Raw genomic sequence first — 24,831 nt, forward strand, 5'->3', positions numbered from 1 at the left:
CACCGGCTGAGCAGAGATTCAAACACATTCTGGAAAAAAACTGTAAACAGAGGGAAGACTGGAGAGGGGAAGGGGGGAGGGGAGAGGGGAGAGGGGGAGGGGATGGGGAGCACCCTGTGCCGGCTCCTCCACCCCGCTGCTGGGTGGGAGCACAGGGAAACCCCCCTCCCCATCCCAGTCCAACAACCTCATTTTCAGATGTGCAATCAAGGGTGAAAAATTCAAAGTAAGTCACTCCAGCTCAGGGCGGCCGAGACCCGGGATGGCTGTGCGTCCCCCACAACCCCACTTCAAAAGCCGAAATGGTGAGGGGGTGGGGGGGCTCTGAGCATAAAGAAGCACAGCCTCTTGTTACCACACACGGAGCCCCAGGCTGACCCTGGCTCCGTCCCAGCCTCCCCTCCCCATTCCAGGTCGCACTTCGCTCAGACGTCTTCCTCCAGGACTGACTGTGAGTTACCCCAAGGGCATCAGAAGGGCTGCTGGGATGGACGACACGTCCCCCTCACCGACAGCTCCAGGGCCCTCCAGAACCACCCAGCCCCTGCAGAGCGCCTCCACATCCCCAAGCAGCCACCACTTCCCCCCACAGACAGACAGAAGCACAGGGATGGGACTGAACAGATAACTCTTCGTTGACTCTCAATGAGTCCATATAAAATAAACCTGAGTTAAAAAATGTTTGAAGAAACCACACCCAGCAGAGGAGGTGACCTTACGCACTCGGTGAAGTGTGTTACGAAAAAGCTGTTTGCAAGGTGGTCAGGGCCTTGGCAGAGGCCTGGAGAATCTTCAGCTCTTCCGTCCACAGTGTTTCTACCAAAGTCAATTGGTTCATCAAAGCCACTTCTTCATCCTTCATGCGAGAAACCTGGAAGTTATTTTTAAATGGTTTTTTTTAGTGTAGTAAAATACACCTAAGATTTAAGACTCTAACCGGTTTTAAATGTACAATTCAGTGGCACTAAGTACATTCACAGTGTGTGAAATCACAGCCACCATCTGTCTCCAGGACTTTTTCATCTTCCCAAACAGAAACCGCACCCATCAAACATTAACTCCCCACCTCCCCCTCCCCAAATCCCTGGGAAGCTCTAGTCTGCTTTCTGTCTCCATAAATTCTGGAATACCAGACGTCTCATTTAATTTGAATCATACAGTATCTGTCTTTTCATGTCCTGGTTTATTTCACGCAACACAATGTCGCCAAGGTTCAATAAAATCATTTGTTAATCACAGTAATGTTTTCATTCAAATGAGCTGCTGCTGCTGCTGCTAAGTCGCTTCAGTCGTGTCCAACTCTGTGCCACCCCATAGACGGCAGCCCACCAGGCTCCCCGTCCCTGGGATTCTCCAGGCAAGAACACTGGAGTGGGTTGCCATTTCCTTCTCCAAGGCATGAAGGTGAAAAGTGAAAGTGAAGTCGCTCAGTTGTGTCCAACTCTTAGCGACCCCATGGACTGCAGCCTACCTAGGCTCCTCCATCCATGGGATTTTCCAGGCAAGTGTACTGGAGTGGGGTGCCATTGCCTTCTCCCTCATTTAATTAAAACATTCACTACACAAACGGGAAAAAAGTACCTTAAAAATCTATGAAAAAGAATTCACGCACTAATTTACCTACTAAAAGGTGTGTGTGTGCTGTGTGCTAAGTCGCTCAGTCATGTCCGACTCTGTGACCCCATGAACTGTAGCCTGCTAGGCTCCTCTATCCATGGGATTCTCCAGGCGAGAGTGTGGGAGTGGGTTGCCAGGCCCTCCTCCAGGGGATCTTCCCCACCCACGGGTTGAACCGTCTCTTACATCTCCTGCATCGGCAGGTGGGTTCTTTACCACTAGCGCCACCTGGGGAGCCCACTGAACAGTATAAACACATGTTAAGAGTCAAAAACACAGATTACGTCAGTGTTTATTTATTAAGGCGTTAACAGCACCCCAATAAGGTGGACTATTCCTATCCAACAAGTACAAAACAACTTCTCAATCAAAACACTTAAGAATGAGATATTCTAGAATCATACCTTTCGAAGCACAGCATGAGTCTCCTCTATGAAATAATGGCATATTTTCTGGGCTACGTCCAAACTTGCCTTCTCATTTGTATCAGAAATTATTTCCCCAAGAAGTACTTTTTTCCAGCACGTACTAGAACCAAAAATGTTCAAGAAGGTCATTTCAGCAGGTTCTCAGAAATAAAGGCTTTTCCACTTCAACACTTGTCCTGTTTTTCCAAAAACATAATGAAACTCATTCCATCAGCGCATTCCTTCAAACCTCCTGCCAACACGCAGGTCCTGTGTTGAAGCAGACACAGTAGACAAGAAGGAAGGAACCCTGGGGATCAGAAGCAAGGGGCTGAGTTTCCTAGCATCACAGTCCTTTGGCTCACAAGCAAGTGGAGCCACGGCCACCGGCCACAGGGAGGGAACAGAGGATGGACGAAAAGGCAAGCCCACAGCCAGAGGACCACAGACTAAGGAGCAGAGGCGGCGGGTTTCATTTTCTTCAAATCACAGCATCTCCTTTAAACAACAACAAAAAAAATGACAAACTCAACACAGGACGTGTTTCAGAAAGTAAAGTGCTCTACAGATGGAAAAGAAGTCTTTTTCACCATGCAGGTCATGCCAATTTTATACAAGAAAGTCTGTAGGAAAGGGGGCTCCGTGGGCTGGTGGGGACATGGTGGGGACAACTTCCTGCAGGCAGAACAGCGCTGCCGTGCCTGGACAGGCAAGACGCCGAGCCGGAGGCGGCCAGGCGGAATCGACACGCCGGTAGAAGCACAAAGAGGAAGGAAGCGGGGTGGAGGACAGGTTCCGGACGCGGAGACTGTGGATGTGGACGCGGCGAGGAGGAAGAGGCAGGAGAGGGCTGCACCCTCCTAGTGCACGGCACGGGAATCGCTGAGAAATTCCCCACAGCCCCCAAGCCACACGCGCATACAGTCTCGGACGTCGTCTCTAGAGACGGTGGCAACCTCAGCAGCAGGCAGGTTCTTGGGAAAGGAGGGAGGGGAGGGAGAGAGGGGGAGCAAGAAAGAAAGGACATTCCTTTGCGCTGGGTGCAGTGTTTCCTACTAAACCGCTATCTGTTTTAACCCTCACGACTGCCCAGCAAAGAAAGCATTATTATCCCCACCTTTTAGACACAAAGAAACTGAGAATCCAGAACAGTGAAGAACTGAGCCTAAGTGACAGAGCTAGTGAGAGGCAGAAATAAGCGTGCAAACACCAGTCAGGCAGAATCCCAAATGCACGCTTCCTCTGCCACACCACTCCAGTCAGTCAGAAAGAACTCCAAGGGACGGCTTCCCTGGTGGTCCAGGGATTAAGAATCCGCCTGCCAATGCAGGGGACACAGGTTCGATCCCAGGGCTGGGAAGATCCCATGTGCCTCAAGGCAGCTACGCCTGTGTAGCACAACTGCTGAGCCCACGCTCTAGCGCCCGAGTCACGACTACTGAAACCGCGCACGGCAACTACACAAACCCGAGGGCCCTAGAACCCGCTCTGCAACAAGACAAGCCACCCCGATGAGAAGCCCACACCGCAACTCGACAGAGCGACCCCTGCTCTCCTCGACTAGAGAAGGCCCTCCTGCAGCAACCAAGACCCAGAACAGCCAATAATTAAATAAACAAAAAGTTTTCGATTAAAAAAAATAATAACAACTCCAAGGGAAGCAAAGAGGCCTCAGCAGGAGCCCTGGGAAACACCCAGTTGCTTTTTTTAATCCGAGGTTAACATGTCTTGAAAAAGCACTGGTACCTTTTTCCAAGGAAGATGCAAAGAAACTTACATGGTGGGTACACATGAGATAAAATGAAACGGAAGACAAATGGATGGGCAAAACAAGACAAAGGAAAGACACGGGGAGGAAAGATGAGATGGCGAGTCAGGGATGAGCCCGTGATGACTCGCATGCCTTAAAATCCGGCACACTTGGACGGACCACAGATTAAGTTGCCTGAGTTTTCTAGCAAGCAACAAGACGAAGGAAGTGTGTCGGATACAGAATTCAGCGTCTGCTAAGAAAAAACGCACGGTTTCTGGCGTGGAGACCCGGGAGGGAGTTTTTTTTCCTCCCAGAGTCCCTACAGAAACGTAGGCAACGTCGCGAACAGGAACGTCGCAGGCGTGACGGAAGGAGCGCCGGCCGCCGAGCCGGGGACTAGGTCTCGGCGCTGAAGCACCGAGTCCCCGCCACAGCTCGAGGACGGTTCCGCCACCTGCAGGATGTACCCGCTCCGGTTTCTCTCAGCTGAGCTCCTGCTGAGTAGCGGGCATTACTCCTCCCCGCCTCCCGCGCAAGGGGCTCCAGGGCGCGCAGCGCGTTCCTCTGACTACACCTGCCACGCTAAGGGGAGGACGAGCAGCCTCGCGGGAGTGCTGAGGACCCAACCTGGACGCGCGTCTCCAGCGGGGGCTCCTCTACCCGCCTGCCCTCTGAAGAGACCCAGGCCTCTCCTCAGTGGGGGTCGGGGTCTGCCCGCAAGACGGAACCGGGCGGGGTCCGTGCTCAGGAGTCCTGTCTGCTTCTGGGGAAAAACCTCCCTACTCAAAGACTCTCCTGTGACCAGCGTCAGTGCGCACACTTTCTGAAGTGTTCACCCTGAACAGCGAACTGCAGGTCACCCGGGTTGCAGGGGGAGAAATACCTGAGGAGAGGCCAGTTCTCAGGACCATGCACTCAGATTATGAGTCTAAAACAGATACTTCCAGAAACCGTAGAAAGCTATACATTCCCCCACGTGGGGCGAGTTACACAAAGAATGTGCGTGCTAAGTCATATCTGTCAGTCGTATCTGACTCTTCGCGACCCCATGGACTGTAGCCCCCCAGGCTCCTCGGTCCATGGGATTCTCCAGGCAAGAACACTGGAGTGGGTTGTCATGCCCTCCTCCAAGGGATCTTGCGGACCCAGGGATTGAATCCGCGTCTCTTACCATCTCCTGCATTGGCAGGTGGGCTCTTTACCACTAGTGCCACCTGGGAAGCCCACACGGAGAATAAGCAGCCCCAGTATACAAGGGCATTTCTTTCTCCTCTGAAATGGGGCATTTGAGTGTCGGCCAAACCAAAAGCCACAGTTACGTCCAAATTGTAGTGGCAGCGGGTGACCAACAGACAGGGCACTTACAATTCTTCAGCTTCCAGACATAACAACTTAAGAGCTGTGAGCAGCCGCCAAGACGGTCCATCCCATCCAAACGTCAGATTCCTAAAGCAGAAAAAGGACAGGTGTATGTATCGATCACTGAATCTTTGTGTCCTACACCTGAAACTAACTCAACAGTGTAAACCAACTACACTCCCATACAAACTAACCCTAACCCTAAAATTAATTTTTAAAAATGACGAATCTGTCACTGCGACACTTCACTGCACCCCAGTAAATGGCTCAGGGGCCACACATTTTTTTAAAGGGGCCGTTAAACATGGTGCAGCCCGCAGTCTCAGTCACAAAGACAAAAGAGAAAAATAGGTCTGCAAATACTTAAGTAGAAAGCTCTTTTGATCTGGTAAGAAGCTGAAGCTGGATGAGGAGACCACAGTGAGACGGATGAAGAAAAGTCCGGGTTGTCCTGAGGATCAAACCAAGGGTGGCATCACAGCTAGCTGGCCCTCACTCTGCTGCTGGAGCAGTGAGAGCTCAGTTTTGTCTAAAGCAGAAAATCCGCAAGGGGGGGAAGGGAGGGTCTCAAACCCAGTTGATCCCATTTGGTGTGGAATCACCTCAGCACCTCCCATCCCAGGAGCACGCACCCGGTTGCTGGTGACTGACGGCCAGGCTGGCTTGCAGGACTAATGCCACGCTGCCTGACTGCATGACAGCAACAAGCACTCAGGGCCACCAGTCAGTACATACAATCATTTAAGACGTCAAGTTCCTATCTCAGGTCCCCAGAAAAGTCTCTTGACAAGTATCTTCCCCTCCTTGTGCCCCACCACACATCAAGCACAATGTACTATATACAAAGAGCTCAATAAATAGCTGTCTGTCACCAGATCTGAGCCAGGAGGCCTCTCACACCTTTGAAAACCCGAACTCTCAATTTTTCATCAAAATTTCCTAAAGGAAAAATTTCAAGAGAAACACTTACTCTATGAAGTCATGATCCTCCAAAATGGAAATCTTTTTGTTCATCTGTTTAGCAGTGGATGGAAGATATTTAACAAGTATATCTGCATTAAAAAAAAAAAACAAAAATCAGGCTGCGATATAGAGCATAAAATTCAGGCAAAAAGGGAGACCCTTCTCAGCTTACTTTCCATCCCATCAGCAATTTAGACACATGTAAACAATTGTACCTCATTCACATAAAAAAAAAAAAAAATCTAGTCTTTTGGTCCAACTCAATGAGGTCACGACTTAGCCCTTGAAAGGATACAAGAATTACCAGACAGCAGACAGAACATCCGCTACCTCAGCTCCTGCTCCCACAAAGCAAACCAACCCACAAAGTCGGGGAATGAAGACATGACAGGACCATTGGGAAGCCACACCCACTGAAGCACAAGCTGCAGACGACCATCAGGAAATGTTTCCAGGCTTCAGGTTTTTAAAAGTCAGAATTCAAAACTATCTGGATATTAATGATTGTAATCATAAAAAAACTGAAAATGATGATGCAAAAATTGACAAAGCTTTTTGGGGTAATAGGATAATGAAGGATTTTTCTATTTTTTATAAAATTTCTTTTTATTTTTTCTTACATGCAAAAATAAAGTGTGAATTTTGTTCGAAGTATTTAACAAATCAATACTGCATGGTCATCAATATTAAAAGTTATTCTGATAATACAATGCTAGTTTCAAAGCTAGCTTTCTAAGAGACCCAGCAATACCCAGTTTTTGCTGTTCTATTTCATTTTGAAAAACGGCATTACTACTCTAGCTAGAGGATGGAGTGGTAGCACTTTGACCAAGTTTCTATTTCCACTAGAACTTTATATTAAAATTACTTCAAATTATACACTCGGTAAATCTCCAGCCATTTCTTCAACGCCTAGAAAACTGCTTCTCTGCTGCTTGAAGGGAAGGGAGAATACATCAGCCTTCCATGTATTATTTTTAATACTATATTTGGAATTTTTACAACTTTAATACGTATTTTTAAAATATGACGACGATGCTAAGTAACAAATGGAATCCATTTTTTTATCACGGCCTTAAACCCCCTCAAACAAGGGCTGTGTGTAACATATTTATCCTGTGATTGGTGCAGTGTGATTACACACAATGGGTGTTTCGTAAGTCCTTTTTACTTGGAACTCTCTCATCCTGCACTTTATTTTTTAGAGTGCTTCCATTCTTTCTTCAGTATTCCTTTACTTATTGAGCTGCACGCGGTCTTGCTTGCGGCACACAGCATCTTCACTGTGTCATGCGGGGTCTTCAGGTGCGGCGCGTAGGCTTAGTTGCCCTGCAGCATGTGGGATCTTAGTTCCCCAATCAGGGATCGAACCTGCGTCCCCAGCATTGCAAGGCAAATTCTTAGCCACTGGACTGCCATGGCAGTCAAGTGCCCCCACTGCTCTATCTTTAGTGACAATGTCTCAGGACAAAATTTCCATTTCTCGTCATCTACAAGTACTCTATTTCCTAGGAGTTTTCCTTTGCTTTCATTCTACTGTCCGACCTAATGCAAAAAAACTTTTCTCAGTTCTTAACCTCAATATGGATCAAAGCTACGTTGCTTTTACTTCAACACTGAAATGACGTGGTCGGTAAGAACTGGGATAGCTCTACCTAGGAGAAAGTAACTGATACACATTTTAAGGTTTTGTCATTTTTATAAAAAAAGAACCAGATTGGTAGCAGGGAATCCAATTATCTTAGTGATGAAACCAAACTCAGTTCCAACCTTTAGAGACATAAACACAAGCGTGAGGATTGCTGACGCAGACAAATCCGTACTCCAGGAGCAGGCGGTGGTTATCGTGGGGGCCGTAGCAGATGAAAACCTCCTTGTGTTTGCCACAGCGTGTAGCCGTTCTAATTTCATAACAGCGAGTTTCCTCATTAAATGCTGCTTTTATCTAGAAAAAAAAACAAATTGCAAAACATGTCTCTTAAAGCAAAGCAGAAAATCAAAAAGACTAACTGATTACATTCATTTAAGCAAGATGCAGCTTTCAAGTCCTCAGTACAGAATGTACCCACATGAATAAAAAAACGCCACATCTGAACTTCGGCCTCTTTGGTTTGCCTTAATCTCAGTCCACTGGGGATATAGTCATCTCCTTTAGGAGAGGGCAGAAGCCTGGGGATGAAGAGGTCTCTAGCTGACTCCCAAAGTGGGATCCCTTCTCGATTTCCCACAAACATCCAGTCAGAACCTGTTGGCTGAACACCGCCTCCGTGCCAGGCCCTGTGCTGAGCGCTGCGGTTACACCAAGTGCAAGGTAAAAGCCCTGTCCTCCAAGGCTAGAGCTCCAGGGGCGAGCAGCAAGACCCTCAGCGATCACAGCTAAACCCTGAGAGCGATGCCGCCAAGTGTGGAAGGAAAAGAGACAGGAAAGCAAGTGAGGCTTTGGTCCCAGGTCTGAAAGGACGAAAAGATGCTGCCCCCTGGGGAGCTGCTGGTTCAGACCCTCCAGGGGAAACGGCACCAGGCTCTGTGGGTCTGGAGAGCAGAGTCGGGAAATGGGGCAAAGGAAAAGGATGCCAGGAGGTGGAGACAGGGTCAGGAGGAAAGACAGGAGCCTACCAGACCTGACGGCAGGGAGGCTGACCAGCTGCCCCGTTCCCTGGGGCTCTGCTCACTACTCCGGTCGCAGGTTCTACACGGCCCTATTGAAACCGAACCCAGGTCCCCCGGTGGATGTCTCACCTGGACGTCGGGGCTGTGGTTCAGCAGATCCAGGTAGGGGGCGAGTGCGCAGGTGTCTGGCTCTGGGGAAAGGCACAGCAGCGGTGGGCGCTTCATGTACACAGCCCTGGTGTTGACGGCGCACCAGGCCCACCGCAGGGCGCGGTAACTGAAGATGGTCTCAACGGCCTCAGAAAACAGAGGCTGCAGCGAGGAGAAAAAGCCTCGAGAAGAAGAAAAGAACTCCCACACGTGGCTTCTCTGCTCCCAGGCCTTTGTTTTCAAAGGGTTGGGAAGAAGATTCACCACTTCCGGCTCCAAACAAACTGGGCAGGTGTAGGCCTTTGGTAAAACCTCCAGGTAAGGCTTCCAGGGAGACCGATCCCCAGCATGCTTCTCTGACACTAAAAAGGTGCACAGAGCCAGCAGAGGAGATGGAGGAGGCTGCCACCTTTTAAAATGAAAATCCAGATTGGAGGAGTTACTTTGATTCAAAATATGGAATAAGCAAGAGATGCAGACACCTGAGGGCTTAGTTCTGCTTCCAGAGGGGCTGTGGCCAAGTGGTCAGTACACTCCATGTTCACCGAATACATCCAAGAGAGGGTCTTCCTTCCTCAAGGGCTCCTCCCGGGACCACCCCCAGTACAGAGGCCATGAACAGGCCACACTGACACAAGAACTGGCTCGCTAACCTGAGTCCAGCTTTGTTTGCAAGAGATTACTTTCTGCAAAAACCTCTTTGCTTCCAACTCTGTTCTCCAGTTTTAAAGCTGTTGCTAGAATTTCACTTGTTCCACTTTAGTAAGGATATAAAATTGGGGGATATGGGGAGCAACTGATAGAAAGAACCTAGACGTTCCCCATTCGACACGGTACCCACTGGGCACCAGGAGCTATTCCAATTCTTGCTTTTTAGTTAAATAATATTGAAAATTCAATTCCCCAGTCATAGGAGCCACATTCCAAGTGCTCGTCGGCCATATGTGGCTACCATACAGGAGAACTCAACGTGAAATACTTCTATCACTGCAGAGAGTTCTACTGCGCAGTAATAACCCAGGCAGAAAAATGAATAAGCTCATTATATACCTGTTACAGTTTGGAAGTTTTTGGTCTTAAACTCCCCCATTCTACTGCAAATTATATACTGCAGTATTTTTGTTTATTACCAATAAAAAGAGCTCATGTGGCATAGGTGTACTTAGAAAAGTTTTCATTAATCCTTCAAAATTCAGGTTCCTATATAACCATGCATTCTACTCAAAACTCCAGAAGGATACAGAAAATGTTAATACCAAGAGCATCCTTGCCTCTACTCAGGCTCATGAAAATATATCAGCCTTCTTACAAAAGTAAGCCAGAGGGGCTTACCGTGGGTTGAGAAACAACATAATCTTTCTTCCTTTATCATTTAGAAACCTCTTATGCTGAGGACCTTCCTCAATCTGTCCTCGAAAACCCACCCAAAAGAAAGAGAGACCCCCCTATAACATCAGCCAGAAAGTAGTTTTCAGCTCCTATGTTGGCCTCTTCTCTTCTATGCCAAATCTAACCAGCTCCTTCATATTGTCAACAGCTCTTCATAGCTGAAGGAGAATTCAAGCAAGTACAGTAAGGGTAAAAATAAAAGCGTAAATAGCATCTGTCAAGACCCACAACAGTGGAAGAGGAGTGGAGTGCTGAGTCAAGGCACTCAGTTATGGTTTGTGTGTCTATGCTCCCATGTAATCCTCATTTTTTGGTAAGGTCAGCTCCGGATTCAAATCCACTTCCTAAGCAGCCTATTAAAACCTTAAAAATGCAGTTTACCATGAATTAAGAGCCAACTTCATAGAATCAACTTTTCACATCACTTCTGACATATACTAGCCACATGAAGGGACTGGGTCCTAAGGGACTATGTCTTAGCTGACATACTTTCTGACGATACAAACTTGAAAGGAGAAACACTCGCGCCAGATGAGCTGGTGAGCGGTCACTTACTTAGCAATGTACGCCCCTAAGTAGCTTCTGATCACTGTGTCCGTGGTGAGTAGGCAGCTCTCAGGCAATGAGATAATCGTCTGTCCCTCCTTACCAGAAAGAAAGTAAAGTTTAGAACACCCGTGCTTGGGGGAGGACCTGAGTGAATCTTCTGAAGTCCCCGATTCCACAGTCATCTACTAAGAACCCAGTGGAGCCCAACCATAGACAACCAAAGAGCTTCCAAAGAGCCCGGGGACAGGCTCCCCGGGCCGAGTCAGCAGACACGGGCAGAACTGCTCCCACGCCGGGCACTACAACCCCAACGAGAGTCAGAGGTTAACGGTGTGACTGACACCCACCACCAGTCAACCTTCCATCAGAAAGGAATGCAGAAACACTATGACTCAAGTCACAGTGTTCCTTCATGTTCTTACACCAGCAAACAGTGCCACCTACAGGCAACAGACAGAAACCACACCAAAAATTTCTTCCAGTGAAATGCACGTGCCTGGTCATTCCCAGTAATGACCTATTCGCCATATAACCTGTAACAAGCAGCTGAATTTGAAAGGGCAAGGGTGGCCCCCCCAGCACAAGAATCTCACTTGATCACCTGCAAAAGTAGAGTTTTCAGTTTCTCCCACTGAGACAGAAACACAGGAAGAAAAATTAAGACACCAAGGAACAGACCAGTAGAAATAAAGCACTAAGAAGCCAGATAAAAGATCCTGCTTTCATCATAACTGACACCTAAATAGGGGTTAAACACCTTGGCCAAAAATCTCATTTCAGTTTCTGGTCTCCTCATCTGTCAATCAAGACTGAGCTGGGACTTTCCCTGTGGTCCAGTGGTTAAGAATCTGCCTGCCAGTGCGGGAGACATGGATTCCGCCCCTGATCCGGGAGGATCCCCCATGCCACGGAGCAACTCAGCTCGTGCACCACAACGGCTGAAGCCACCACACTACACAAGGAGCGGTCCCTGCTCACTGCAACTAGAGAAAGCCTGTGCACAGCAGCAAAGACTCAAAAATTAAAAAAGAAAGACCAAAGACCAAAAAAAAAAAAAAAAAACAACAACAACAAACATTTAAAGAACGATTATCTTCACACACAAAAGACTGAGTTGGTATGGTCACTAAAATCCCTTCCTGCTCTGACATCCCATGTCAACAAAAAACCAAACAAACCAAAAACAACCCTCTGAATACAAGGTTCTATATCTTGATTGAAATAAATGTCTTCATCATCAAAACCCTATCAAACTGGACACTTAAAAATGTGTGTATTTCACTATATGTAAAATATGTCTCAATTTTCAAAGTTTTTGCAAAAAAGCCACATTTGAAAGTACGTGTAAAGTAACTGCCAAGTATCATTTCCTGATCCAAGCAAAAACTACCCAGAGTCACCACTCTATTTATCAGAGGTATACTTCTCCCCCTCAAAGTCTGCTACAGAACAGTCATATACCTCCCCTCAAAAAGAAAGATACTGCACAACAATGTGAATGGTGAATGTACTTAGGACTATTCAACTGCACACTTAAAAATGGTGATGATAATAAATTTTCTGTTGTGTGCATTTTACCACAATTAAAAATGAAAAAAAAATTATGATAGCATAATAGAATTACAACATTAAAAGCTACCATTCTTTAGGTTAAAGATACAGACACAGCTGGGTTTTATCTAAATTAAGGAGTAAACATAAAACAGTTTTTAAACAGAAAATTTAAATAATTACAAATAAGGAATGCATGTCTAGCTCTACAGAAAACTGTGCACTGGCTGTCCTTTAAACAGCACGCAAGAACTAAAAGAGACCTGGCAGAGCAGCTCTGTCATTTACTTGCTCACTGTCCAGCCTTGGAGACCGAAGCCAAGAGGGTCAGGGGCCTCGCTTGGCAGAAGGGGACCCCGGGACAGGCTGAGAGGTCCCCTCCCCTGCCTGCTGGGCTGCTGGGTTCTACCTACTACAGAGGCTCAGATTTGAGCGGATCCCCTCCAGCCCCAGCCCACACTCAGCACATTTAAAACATGATCAGACTTACAAACCTGCTGTGGCGGAGACGGCCAGTCATGCACCCCAACGCGCTCTCCCTTCTCACCCTCCCTGGGCGCTGGCAGGTGAGATGTGGCTGGAACTTTGTGGATGAGCAGAAGCCTGCCCCTCCTCACCCCCTGCTCCCTCCTGCTACACGCTGGAGCTACACCCTGGTACTACACCCTGGAGCTCAGCTGATGGAGCCCGGACCACCACACCGGCTCAGGACCACCTACCCAGGCTCGTTGACCTGACTACCAAAGAAACGTGTGCTCCGTGACATTGGCTTTGTTTCTTGCACACAGCCAACAATTCTAACTGACAGAACTGTATGCAAACCCATCCATTAAGTTGAAAAAAAAAAGTATGTCTAAAATATTTTTAATTCATTTGACTTGAACCCCAAAACCAAGCAGAAAAATCCACTTTGGGTTTCAAGGTGAGAGAGAAATTCTCACCTGCAGGGACGTCTTGCTCATGAGTCCTCTTCCTGTACCTACAAACGCACAGAGAGAAAAAAGATAAATCCTATGACAGCTTCAAGGTCTTAGAGATACTATTCTGCATAAGAGATGTGGGTGAACTTCAAAATGACACAAAGCTGAAGCAGAGTGTGTCGCATCCTTTGACTCCCTGGGGAAACCAAGGATCAAGAAGCTATTCGGGATGATGTCTCAACCTCCTTTTGGGTTTATGATCCTTGAAGGGCAAAATCCGCCTTAGACGCGACACCTAAAGATTATCGCCTTCAGGCAGCTCAGGTGCTGGGTCTTGGACGGGCCACCTGAAGCTGGACTCTCTCCTCTGGGGTCTCCTGGCCAAGGTGGGGGACCAACTCCCCAGGATGCCTACCCAACTTCGGAGGCTGGACCCGCAGGTTACTTCTACCCATTACCAGACCCAGCGTTCCGCAGGAATGATCTCCAGTCTTTGGCTGAATGACCACTAAAGCCCATTCAGGTGCCACAAAGCCTGGGGCTGTGCCCTCCCCTCCCCAGACAGGCAAGCCACGAGCCATGCTCTCTTTGACCTGACAAGCCATAAGCTGTGCTCTCCTTGACCTGACAAGCCATGAGCTATGCTCTCGACAGGATAAGCCACGAGCTATGCTCTCGACAGGATAAGCCACAAGCTGCGCTCTCCTTGACAGGACAAGCCACGAGCCGTGCTCTTTGACCGGACAAGCTCGGTGAGGTAGATCCAGAACCAGCTGCTCCCACGAGCCAAGGCCTTGACCAGAGCACAGTCATGACACTAGCTTCCCCAGTGGCTCTGGCAACACCACCGACATCCGTAAGTTTACCTTCCGTGCCCAGGGCTCCCCTCCTGCCAGTCCGCTGACAGCTTTTCTCAAAGAGATGGACACGATATGACCTGTAATCATTATATGAAATCTCTCTAGTCTTCTCAAAACCACAGTTTCTGACTTTTTTCTCTCTGCTGGTTGCTGTGGTTGTTCAGTCACTAAGTCATATCCGACTCTTTGTGACCCCACGGACGGCAGCACGCCAGGCTCCCTGTCCTTCACCGTCTCCCGAAGTTTGCTCAGACTCTCAGATGGGAAGGAATATAATACAGCAAAAGTCAATGCCTGTAGGCCTAATGGGAGATTCTGGATCATGAAGAGAATTCTTGACTCGAGTCCGGAATCAGGTGTCTGGCAAGTTTAATCTGATGAGTAGTCCTTCCTACCTAGAAGCATACTGTCTGCTCGAACACATGGCTCTGATTTTAAGAACTTAATTTCTTTTGTGTGTCCCACAGTAAAGTTAACCATCCCTGTGGGCCAAAACCTTTAAGAACCCTTAAACGGGAGGAATTTTTTCCTGTGGAGTCCCTGGTGGCTCAGCCAGTAAAGAATCCACCTGCAATGCGGGAGAGCTCGGTTAGATCCCTGGGTTGGGAAGACCTCCTGGAGAATGGAATGACTACCCACTCCAGTATTCTGGCCTGGAGAATTCTCTGGACCGCACAGTCCATGGGGTCGCAAAGAGCCAGACAAGACTGAGCAACTTTCACTTTCATCCTTTAAAAAAATCCATGTGCTAATTTAAGTGGAAATTCCTGTCTAATACATATATGAACAGAACTCGGCAGATGGAATAAATCCAGAAGGTACTTTACCTATATGTCCCCTAAACAGTGGTCAATAGACCAGAAAACAGATGACAGTAACTTGCCCTTACTAAGGCAAGGTAGGAAGTGCTCATTAGAATGTTATTAGACTACTCACTGCCTTATAATTTCTGCTGCTATCTATCCAAGAGGCCCAGATTTGGACAGTGCTTTTAGTGTTAAAAGGAAATATTAGAAAAAAATAAAATAAAAATAAAAGGAAATACCAGGGTCTGCCCCCAAAACATAAATTAGATCAAAGTCTAAAGACTGAATCCTGCTTTTAACTTGGAATCCTGCCTTGACTCTCCACAAACTAATTCCCCAGAATTTCATACATTTTGACAGAATCCCATGAACTTTCTCTGCTATCCTACACTGATTAAGAGCTAAAGATATAGAAAACACTTAGGGAAGGTGTTGTGGACTGAATGCTTGTGTCCCCTTAAATTCATATGTTGATTTCTTAACCCCCAATGCAATGGGTTTGGAGGTGGGGCTTTGATAAGTGACTAGGTCCTAAGGGTGGAGCCCTCACGAATGGAACTTGTGCCCTTGTAGGAAGAGAGAAGAGAGTTCCTCATGTGAGGACACGAGAAGATGGCAATTCACAAAGCAGGAATCAGTCCTCACTAGATACTGAATCTGCCGAAACCACAGTTTTAGACTTCTCAACCTCCAGAACTGTCTGAAATAAATTGCTGTTTAAGCCACTGGGTCTATGGTAATTGGTTACAGCAGCCCATACTGATGAAGGTTCCTTGCCCCCAGAATTGTAAGTGCAGGCCTCAGGCACAGCAAGTCCACTCTGGACACTGCTCTTCTCTTGATCATCTCAAAGAATTCCATCCGGGACTTCCCTGGTGGCCAGTGGTTTAAGGCTCCTCCTGCCAGTGTAGGGGACACAGGTTCAATCCTTGATCTGGGAAGGTCCACATGCCCTGAAGCAACTGAGCCCACGCACCAGAACTACCAAGCCACGGCACAGAGAGCCTGTGCTCTGCAACGAGAAGCCTGTGCCTACAGCTACAAAGTAGCCCCCCAGCCCTGATCGGTGCAACCTGAGAAAGCCCACATGCAGCAACAGAGACCCAGCACGGCCAAAAATAAATACATTTTTTAAATACATTTATTAAGGGAAAAAAACTCCATTCAGTAAATCTAAGAGTATGTTTTTTTTACTAGGCATTCCCCAACACACAGCAACAGAAAGTTAAACACTGTGTTAGAGGCTAACAAATATGGTTCGTCATCATAAAAATGGAGCAATCCTAACAGAGAATGGTTCAAAATCAAGTATGTTAGCCCACAGTCATCAGGTATTACTAACACATAGGGAACAGCTTCACACACATCGCCTCACTAGACCAGGAGCACATGAGGTAAACAGTTTATCTTGAGGGCGGATGAGGAAGGCACTGTGCTCTGAGTTCCATTACCTAACGGGCACCTGAAAGGTCACTTTAAGGGCCAAGGGGAACCTTCAGAGGCTCACAACTCAAGCATTCTATAAGGCGAAACGTCTGCACCTGCCCTGTGATCCTGAACTTCAAGGCCCTCAGCTCACAACTGTCTCTGTGCTACAGCAAACCTGAAACCCATTTGAGGAGCACATCGGTCCTCTCGCTGGTGACCGCAAGCCCACTTGTGGACAGAGCTGGGTGGCCCTGTCCGCAGGCACATGCCCATAACTGCCAGCTCCCCGACTTCTGTGAGAAAATGTTCCAGAAGAGCATGCTGACCCAAACTTCATGACAAATTTCTCAATTTTCGGTAAATGTTAATCCAACCTCCACAGGGAAACACCTAAACTTTCAGAAAAGAATATTCACCCGTCCCTGTTCAGGTGGCTGTGGACGCCAGGGCCACAGAGGGGCTCCTCCTCAGTTAAGGCTTCCCTCAGGGCTCCTCTCCTCGAGCCACCCACCCAGGGAACAAGCACCCCCACTGCTTCTCTGGAACCCGCTGGCCTGAGAAAACTCCTGGGATATACCTGAGCTAGGGGATAATCCCATCAGCTGCATGGGCTTGAAAATCTCAGGAAACCACCACGAGCAGGTTGATAGGATCACAAGTCCCCACGTTACACAGTGTCTTCCCTACAAAATCCCAGTGAAGACATTTCCCTCACGTTTACATTCTAGAAATACCTATAGCTCTGATGAGTAAACAAGTTAGTTGTGCTTACAGAACACTAAGATTCAGATAACTGACCGTGTACACTGGGCTGCTGGACAGAGGAGTCAAATTGGCAGCCCACCTCTGACAGGGGTACAGTTCAGCTCAGTCACTCGATTGTGTCCGACTCTTTGCCACCCATGGACTGCAGCACGCCAGGCCTCCCTGTCCTGACCAACTCCCAGTGTTCACTCAGACTCATGTCCATTGAGTCAGTGATGCCATCCAGCCATCTCGTCCTCTGTCGTCCCCTTCTCCTCTCGCCTTCAATTGGGGGTACAAGATGTCATAATTATGGCTTTTAGGTGTTATCCTTATCCCTGCCTTCATCTTATTTTTCTATTCTCATTTCCCTTTTCTAACTTTTATTTCACCATTTCAGAATTTCTGTCCACAAGCCCCTTAAAACTCATTTTCCAAATAAGGTAAAGTGTAAATAAATATTGCACCTACAAGGCAGGAAGCCTGCCACACAACAGAAGACGTGCTCCCAGAAAGAATACAGCCCGCCTGCGAGAATCACCCTGGTTCTCCCATCACCTGGGCCCATGTGTCTCTCAGGAGACAGGTGAATGAATGCCAGATCTTACCTGGAAAATGGGCAGGTATCAAGGTTGTATCTTCAAACCTCCTATCTTTCAGCCACTTCTTAAGCTCTATAAATTCAGGCTTGTAGCTCTCATTCACTAATCAAGAGAGGAAAGAAAACCTGGTGACTAAAATCACTATATAATTGGATCACTCCAAACTGACAAGATGACTTTAAAATTCATATGGAAATACAAAAGATCTGGAATAGCCAAAAACACTTTGAAATACTGACCTCAAAACTTTTTATCACTAAAAATGACAGTAACTAAGATTGTGTGATACCGTCATCGAGACAGAAAAAGAAATCAATGGAATAGAAAAGAAAGCCCAAAATAGACCTACACATATGCTGACAACTGTTTTTGTTTTTTTTTTTTAATGCAAAGGCAATTCCATGGAGAAAGGACAGTTTTGTTTTGTTTTTTAATAAATACTGCTAGAACATTTGGAATAAACAAATCACGGACTATAATTCATGTTAAAACAAAGACCTATTGATATACGTTAACAACACAGAATTATCTCAAAATAATTATGCTGAGTAAAAGACAGATTTTTAAAAATGCATACTATATAATTAAATAAAACCATAAAACACAAATCAATAGTGAAACTCCAAAGATGGAAGAAAGGAGGGTTCAAAAAGGGGCCAGATCAAAGGATTACCAAGGGAAATGAGAAACTTCTTAGGGTGATAAATACCGTTCACATCTTGACCTTGGTAATGGCCTCCTGTGTGTATACATATGTCAAATTCTATCAAATGTGTGACATTCACTGTGGGTCAGTTATACCTCAATGAAAGTGTTTTCTTAAGAAACATATGATCCAAAATATAAGGCTCCTAAAATAGGTTATCACAACCTAGAGTTCACGGTAAGAGCACTGAATAAGCAACTACTACACTCCCAGCCCTGCTAACCACCGTGGAGGACGTCAACATGCTCTTTACCCTCGAGAAGTTAATGTTCTGGTTGGGGAAATAAGACTTCCACAAAAACCAACTGGAAAACCAGAAGGTCCTGAAGAGTAATACCCAAGAAGCATGGAAACCGGGTGACATTAGTGAGAACTGGAAATGGCATTACCGAAAACATGAGACCTCAACTCAGTCTCAAAGGTTAGAGAGAAACGCAACAAGTTGGGAGAAGGGAAGAAAGCAGGTTTGGCTGGAGAAAGACTACGAGGAATGGCAGATGTGGGGGACGCTGGTAGAGAACACACTTTTAGCACAGGGAGTGGCGGGGGGCGGGGCACTTAGAAAGGGAGCTGATGGCGAACAGCATACAAGAGACAATGAGGCTGGGCTTCCCTGGTGGGCCCGTGGCTGAGACGTCACACCTTCCACTGCAGGCGGCATGGGTTCCATCTCTAGTGTGGGAACTAAGCTCCTACATGCTGCGCAGTGCGACCAAAATAAAGAAGAAGACAGACAGAGGGTAATGGGTCTTTAAAATAAAAATAAAGACAATGAAGATCCTGGAAGCTCCTAAACCAAAGAGGCAACAGTCCCTTAGGAAAGTCAGACTGACGGTGGCAACTGGAACTACCAACAGGAAAGAAAAACAGCGATGTGATGAACAGCCGGCTGAGGTCACCTCTGGGTACAACAGAGAGGGAGAAGTTAACCTAAGAAAGACCAGGTGAGAGTGAGTGGGACATGGCCTACAGGGCAGAGAAGGCTACGTAGTCAAAGACAGCCTCTGATGGTGCTGACGAGCTGCGGGTCAGCGGGGAGACATTTTGCTAACTTTCATCAAAAACAACAAGTGCACTTACGCAGTCCTCTCCAGTGGGCCAAGGGCCTTCACATACAGTATCTCGCTCAGCCTGGGTGACACTGAACTGGAAATGATAAACTTATGTCCAAACACTGATAACCTATTGGTAGTGAGAGGTCAGGCCAAGAAGCAGAAACCTGGGAGTCATCCCCAGAGAAGACAAAGCTGAAGCAATACATTTGTAATCCCATAAGCGTTTAAAAGAATAAAATTGCACTATTACAAAACAGGATTCTCTAAGGGGGCTTCCCTGGAGGCTCAAATGGTAAACAACCTGCCTGCAGGGCAGGAGACCCAGGTTGGGAAGAGCCCCTGGAGAAGGGAACAGCTCCCACCCCAGTATTCCAAGTATTCTCTATGAACACTGCTTATGTGCCTTTGAGAAAAGGTCTGTGTATCTGTTAATATCAACCAGCAAAGGATTCCTTTTTTCATCACTGGCACCAAAAGAATCAAAACTGTACCTCCTCTTGATTCAGAACTTGTGAAGAGTTTTCGTCTTCTGATCCGGCTTGTTCTTCCTCCTCCGTTCTTCATACTAAAAATGCAGTTTTTGTTTAATTGTCCAAACTAAAACAAAAAGCATTTTCTTTGCTTTTCTTTCCAGTTGTATGACAATCACTGTTCTTTGTACCTGTAAGGATATAAATACATAAAACATTTCTCTAAAATGTTTTTGTATACAAATTGTTTACACTATGAGCTAAATCATGATCCCTGCGCAGTAATAGAATTACCATTATATTGGTCCCTCTAAAACAGTTTTATCTCAACTTCCTACTAAATGCTGATTAATCATGGAAATTCTCATTATCAAGTTCATAATTGTGTGCACATCTCAATGCTAATCAACGTTTACTAAGCAACAGCCTAACTGTACTCTGAATAAACAGTAGCCATGCACATGAAAAGATGCTCAATGTTACTAATTATTAGAGAAATGCAAATCAAAACTACAATGAGGTACCATCTCACACCACTCAGAATGGCCATGATTAAAAACTCTACAATGGAGAGGAGTAGAGAAGAGGGAGCCCTCCTACACTGTTGGTGGGAATATAAGTTGGTGCAGCCGCTATGGAAAACAGCATGGGAGGTTTCTCCAGAAACTAAAAGCCGAGTTGCTATAGGATCCAGCAATCCCATTCCTGTGTATATATCTGAACAAAACTATAATTCAAAAAGATACATGCACCCCTACGTTCAAAGCAGCGTTATACACAATAGCCAAAGCATGGAAACAAGCTAAATGTCCACCTACAGATATGGTGCATATATACAATGGAGTACTAGCCACCCATTCCAAAAAAGAACGGAATAATGCCATCCGCAGTAACATGGACGGAAGCAGAGGTTATCTAAGTGAAGTGAGCCAGAAAGGGAAAGACAAATACCATGCAATGCCACCTATATGTTGACCTAAAATATGACATAAATGAACCCACCTATGAACAGAAACAGAGTCAGCAGAGAGAACAGACTTGCGGGTGCCCGGAGAGGGAGGCGAGGACGGATGGACTGCGTTGAGATGCAAACAGTTACATACAGAATGAACGAACAAGGCTTAGTGTATAGCACAGGGAACTATATTCAACATCCTGGATAAACTATAATGGAAAGGAATATAAAAAAGAATGTGTATGTGTGTTTATACATATAAATATATAGAGAGAATCACTTTGCCGTACAGCAGAAATTAACACAACACTGTAAATCAACTGTACTTAAAAAAAACAAAACAAAACAAAAACCATTGCCCCCATTTGCCAGGAAGTTGTACAGGAAGAAAAAAGGATTCTCTTTCAGTGTGAAGTAATAATTTGTTCTTAAAACCAGGATCCTGAAGTAAACATTAACTAAGTAGGTGGCTGCCAGAGATTAGGGAGAAAATGAGAACCAAGAGAGCAGACAAAGCAAAGAGATGATTATAAAATCTACAGTGACCACTACAGTTTCTACATGATACTTCCTCAGAAATATAAAAATGAAATCCATGAATCACACTGGCATGATACAGGTAATGGAGTATTATGAAGCCATTAATTAAAAGTACCTATGAAGATACAATAATATACAAGATATATTAAGTGAAAAAACAAAGTTGCAGAACAAATTCAAAGACCCCTTATTGGTCTCTGTTGGGCACATTTTCTGTTTTCAAAACAGGAGGATTTTACGAAAATATTCAAAAACGTACAAGGGGAGGGGGCTTTTACTATTCCTTCTGTAACTTCCTATTCTGACGTGTACATATATATATATATATACACACACATATATATATACACACACATATATATATGAGTACATAAGTGACATAATCCTAATATTACTTATGTGCGTATTATGTGCACTTTAAGACTTCCCTGTAGCTCACACGGTAAAGAATCTGCCTGCAAGGCAAGAAACCCAGGTTCAGTCCCTGGGTCGAGAAGATCCCCTGGAGAAGGAAACACCAACCCACTAGTACTCTTGCCGGAGAATCCCATGGACAGTGGAGCCCGGTGGGCTACAGTCCATGGGGTCGCAAAGGGTCGGACACGACTGAGCGACCAACGCTACTAGTACTACGTGCACTTTAACCAAACCACTGTTTTTCTTAAGTTACTAAAAATTACCAGGCAGCCCATGAATAAAGAGACACGAATCCCAGGCTCTGCTACTGTACTATTCCTTCCCAGCGATGGAAGGTTCAGTATTTGATCGACCAGAAGGTGGAGTCGGGCCCCAGGGCCCACCCCGGCTCGTCCCCTCGGCGGCCCCAGAGCCACTGCAGCGCGCGGACCCCCAAGACCCGAGGTCCGGGGAGCGAGGTGTGCACGTGGCGCCGGGGTGACCGCAAGGCTGGCGGCACCGTCCTCGCCCCCCGTTCTCCTACGCCAGACTTGAGGCCGCCCCTCCGTTGGCACACACTCCGCACCTACCCCGCCCCGCCCCACAGCTCTGCCGCCGCCGGAGGACACAGGGCTGAGACCCCGGCCGCTTACAAACGCCCTGACTTAGGGCCCTTCGCGCCGAGGATTCTCGGGTCGACTTTCGCTAAAAGAACGAGCCCCAAATACTGGGGGGGCGTTAAGTGTAATGCGCAGCGGCATGGCAGAGGGTGGACAATCTGAATTCAGCTCTCTTTTTAAATAATAAAAGGGGAGCCCAGGAGACAGCCGAGTCCCGTTACCCCGGCAACCAGAGGCCCCGCCCCGGAAGTTTGCCAGCGCACCTTGATACAGCTCCAAGATGGCGGTGGGTGGGCCCGAAGCGCGTGAACAGCCGGAACAGCACGCCAGTTGCTCGCGAGTTACAGAAGCGGGCCGCAGCACTAGGGGGAACAGCCGAGCGCCGCCAGGCCCGCCTCTAGGCCACACTGACCCAAGTCCGTGGTCGCCAGGCTGAGCTCTCGGCGCCGCGGGCCTCCGCCTACCGGCTTGCACATGCGCATTCTTCCGGGGGGAGGGATGGAAGGGGACGGCACGGCTGACGGAGCTAGCTAGGGTCGTCCGTGGCTGGACTGCAGGTCCAGGAGTAAGGAAACCTTGTGGCCCGTGGACCAGGGGTCTACGCTCTGAAAGCCGACCTGGAGCTTCTTTCCTTCCGTAGTTCCAAGGGAGGAGCAGCCAAGTGTGCGTCTGCCAGGGCGGCCACCGGGCCCTCTCCGTGGCCCACCCACTTCCGCCTTGCCGGGCGGGGCCGAGGCCTTGCAAGGCCAGGCTAGCCCCCATTTCCGGGCTGACTTTGCTTCGACCCTCTCTCAGCCTGTCCGTGGGCCAGAGTGCCCTGTCGCGTTCCTCTTCAGCTTAAGGGCACTTCAGATCATCTGGCCCAGTTGGCTGTCCCAGGAACAGCGTAACTTCTCCCTACAGAAGACGGAGTTCAATTGCTGCCCTACCCACTATTCAGTTCAGTCACTCAGTAGTGTGTGACTTTTTGCAACCCCGTGGACTGCAGCATGCCAGGCCTCCCTGTCCAACACCAACTCCCAGAACTTGCTCAAACTCATGTCCATGGAGTCCGTGATGCCATCCAAACATCTCATCCTCTGCCGGCCCCTTCTCCTCCCGCCTTCAATCTTTGCCAGCATCAGGGTCTTTTCCAGTGAGTCAGTTCTTTGCATCAGGTAGCCAAAGTATTGGAGTTTCAGCTTCAGCATCTGTCCTTCCAATGAATATTCACAACTGATTTCCTTTAGGATGGACTGGTTGGATCTCCTGGCTATCCAAGGGACTCTCAAGAGCCTTCTCCAACGCCACAATTCAAGGGCATCAATTCTTTGGTGCTCAACTTTCTTTGTGGTCTGTCACATCCATACATGACTACTGGAAAAACACTAGCTATTGGTTTATACTGACTATAGGGACTTTTGTCCGCAAAGTAATGTCTCTGCTTTTTATTGTGCTGTATAGGTTGGTCGCAGCTTTTCTTCCAAGGAGCAAGCGTCTTTTAGTTTCATGGCTGCAGTCAACCGTCTCCAGTGATTTTGGAGCCCCCAAAAATAAAATCTGTCACTGTTTCCATTGTTTCCCCATCTATTTGCAATGAAGTTATGGGGCTGGATACCATGATCTTAGTTTTTGGAATGTTGAGTTTTAAGCCAGATTTTTCACTCTCCTCTTTAACTTTCATCAAGAGGCCCTTCATTTCTTCTTTGCTTTCTGCCACAAGGGTGGTGTCATCTGCATATCTGAGGTTATTGATATTTCTCTCCGCAATCTTGATTCCAGCTTCTGCTTCATCCAGCCCAGCATTTCCATGATGTACTCTGCATATAAGTTAAATAAGCAGGGTGACAGTATACAGCCTTGACTACTCCTTTCCCAATTTGAAACCAGTCTGTTGTTCCATGTCCGGTTCTAACTGTTGCTTCTCGACCTGCATACAGATTTCTTAGGAGCCAGGTAAGGTGGTCCGGTATTCCCATCTCTTGAATTTTCCAGTTTGTTGTGATCCACACAGTCAAAGGCTTTGACGTAGTCAATAAAGCAGAAGCAGATGTTTTTCTGGAATTCCCTTGCTTTTTCTATGATCCAACAGATGTTGGCAATTTGATCTCTGGTTCCTCTGCCATTTCTAAATCCACCTTGAACATCTGGAGGTTCTTGGTTCATGTACTGTTGAAACCTAGCTTGGAGAATTTTGAGCATTACTTTGCTAGCATGTGAGATGAGTGCAGTTGTGCGGTGGTTTGAACGTTCTTAGGTATTGCCCTTCTTTGAAATTGAAATGAAAACTGGCCTTTTCTAGTCCTGTGGCCACTGCTGAGTTTTCCAAATTTGCTGACATATTGAGTGCAGAAGTTAAATCATCTTTTAGAATTTGAGATAGCACAACGGGAATTCCATTA

General features: G+C 47.0%; 1 protein-coding gene across 5 annotated transcripts; it reads right to left on the minus strand.

Annotated features, from left to right (window-relative positions):
- Window positions 1–723: 723 nt before the first annotated feature.
- On the minus strand, window positions 724–23,176 carry SETD4 (SET domain containing 4). Of its 5 annotated transcripts, XM_061424558.1 has the most exons (12): window positions 22,714–23,172; window positions 20,942–21,014; window positions 19,961–20,130; window positions 17,715–17,810; window positions 13,290–13,327; window positions 10,804–10,892; window positions 8,839–9,268; window positions 7,870–8,044; window positions 6,107–6,188; window positions 5,143–5,223; window positions 2,022–2,145; window positions 724–871 (listed from the first exon to the last, which is right to left on the minus strand). In XM_061424558.1, exons 3-12 carry the CDS (start codon window positions 20,031–20,033, stop codon window positions 737–739), a joined length of 1,323 nt encoding a protein of 440 aa, XP_061280542.1. In that variant the 5' UTR covers window positions 20,034–20,130; window positions 20,942–21,014; window positions 22,714–23,172; the 3' UTR covers window positions 724–736. The 5 variants fall into 5 exon arrangements, with proteins under 5 accessions (XP_061280542.1, XP_061280549.1, XP_061280533.1 ...); XM_061424565.1 differs by lacking the exon at window positions 20,942–21,014 and having other exon boundaries at window positions 724–856; window positions 22,714–23,176; XM_061424549.1 differs by lacking the exon at window positions 20,942–21,014 and having other exon boundaries at window positions 22,714–23,173.
- Between the last annotated feature and the right edge of the window lie 1,655 nt (window positions 23,177–24,831).

This window comes from Bos javanicus, chromosome 1 (assembly GCF_032452875.1).
Source record: "Bos javanicus breed banteng chromosome 1, ARS-OSU_banteng_1.0, whole genome shotgun sequence".
Taxonomy (NCBI): Eukaryota; Metazoa; Chordata; class Mammalia; order Artiodactyla; family Bovidae; genus Bos; species Bos javanicus.

What these genes read in the sequence shown, in the direction of transcription:
- SETD4 (XM_061424549.1), bottom strand. Translation starts at nt 20,033, where the DNA reads ATGAAGAACGGAGGAGGAAGAACAAGCCGGATCAGAAGACGAAAACTC. An exon ending in TTAGGGGCGTACATTGCTAA is followed by an intron (nt 9,269 to 10,803) that starts GTAAGTGACCGC and finishes TCATTTTAAAAG; the next exon opens with GTGGCAGCCTCCTCCATCTC. An exon ending in TTGTGTTTATGTCTCTAAAG is followed by an intron (nt 6,189 to 7,869) that starts GTTGGAACTGAG and finishes TTTTTAATGCAG; the next exon opens with ATATACTTGTTAAATATCTT.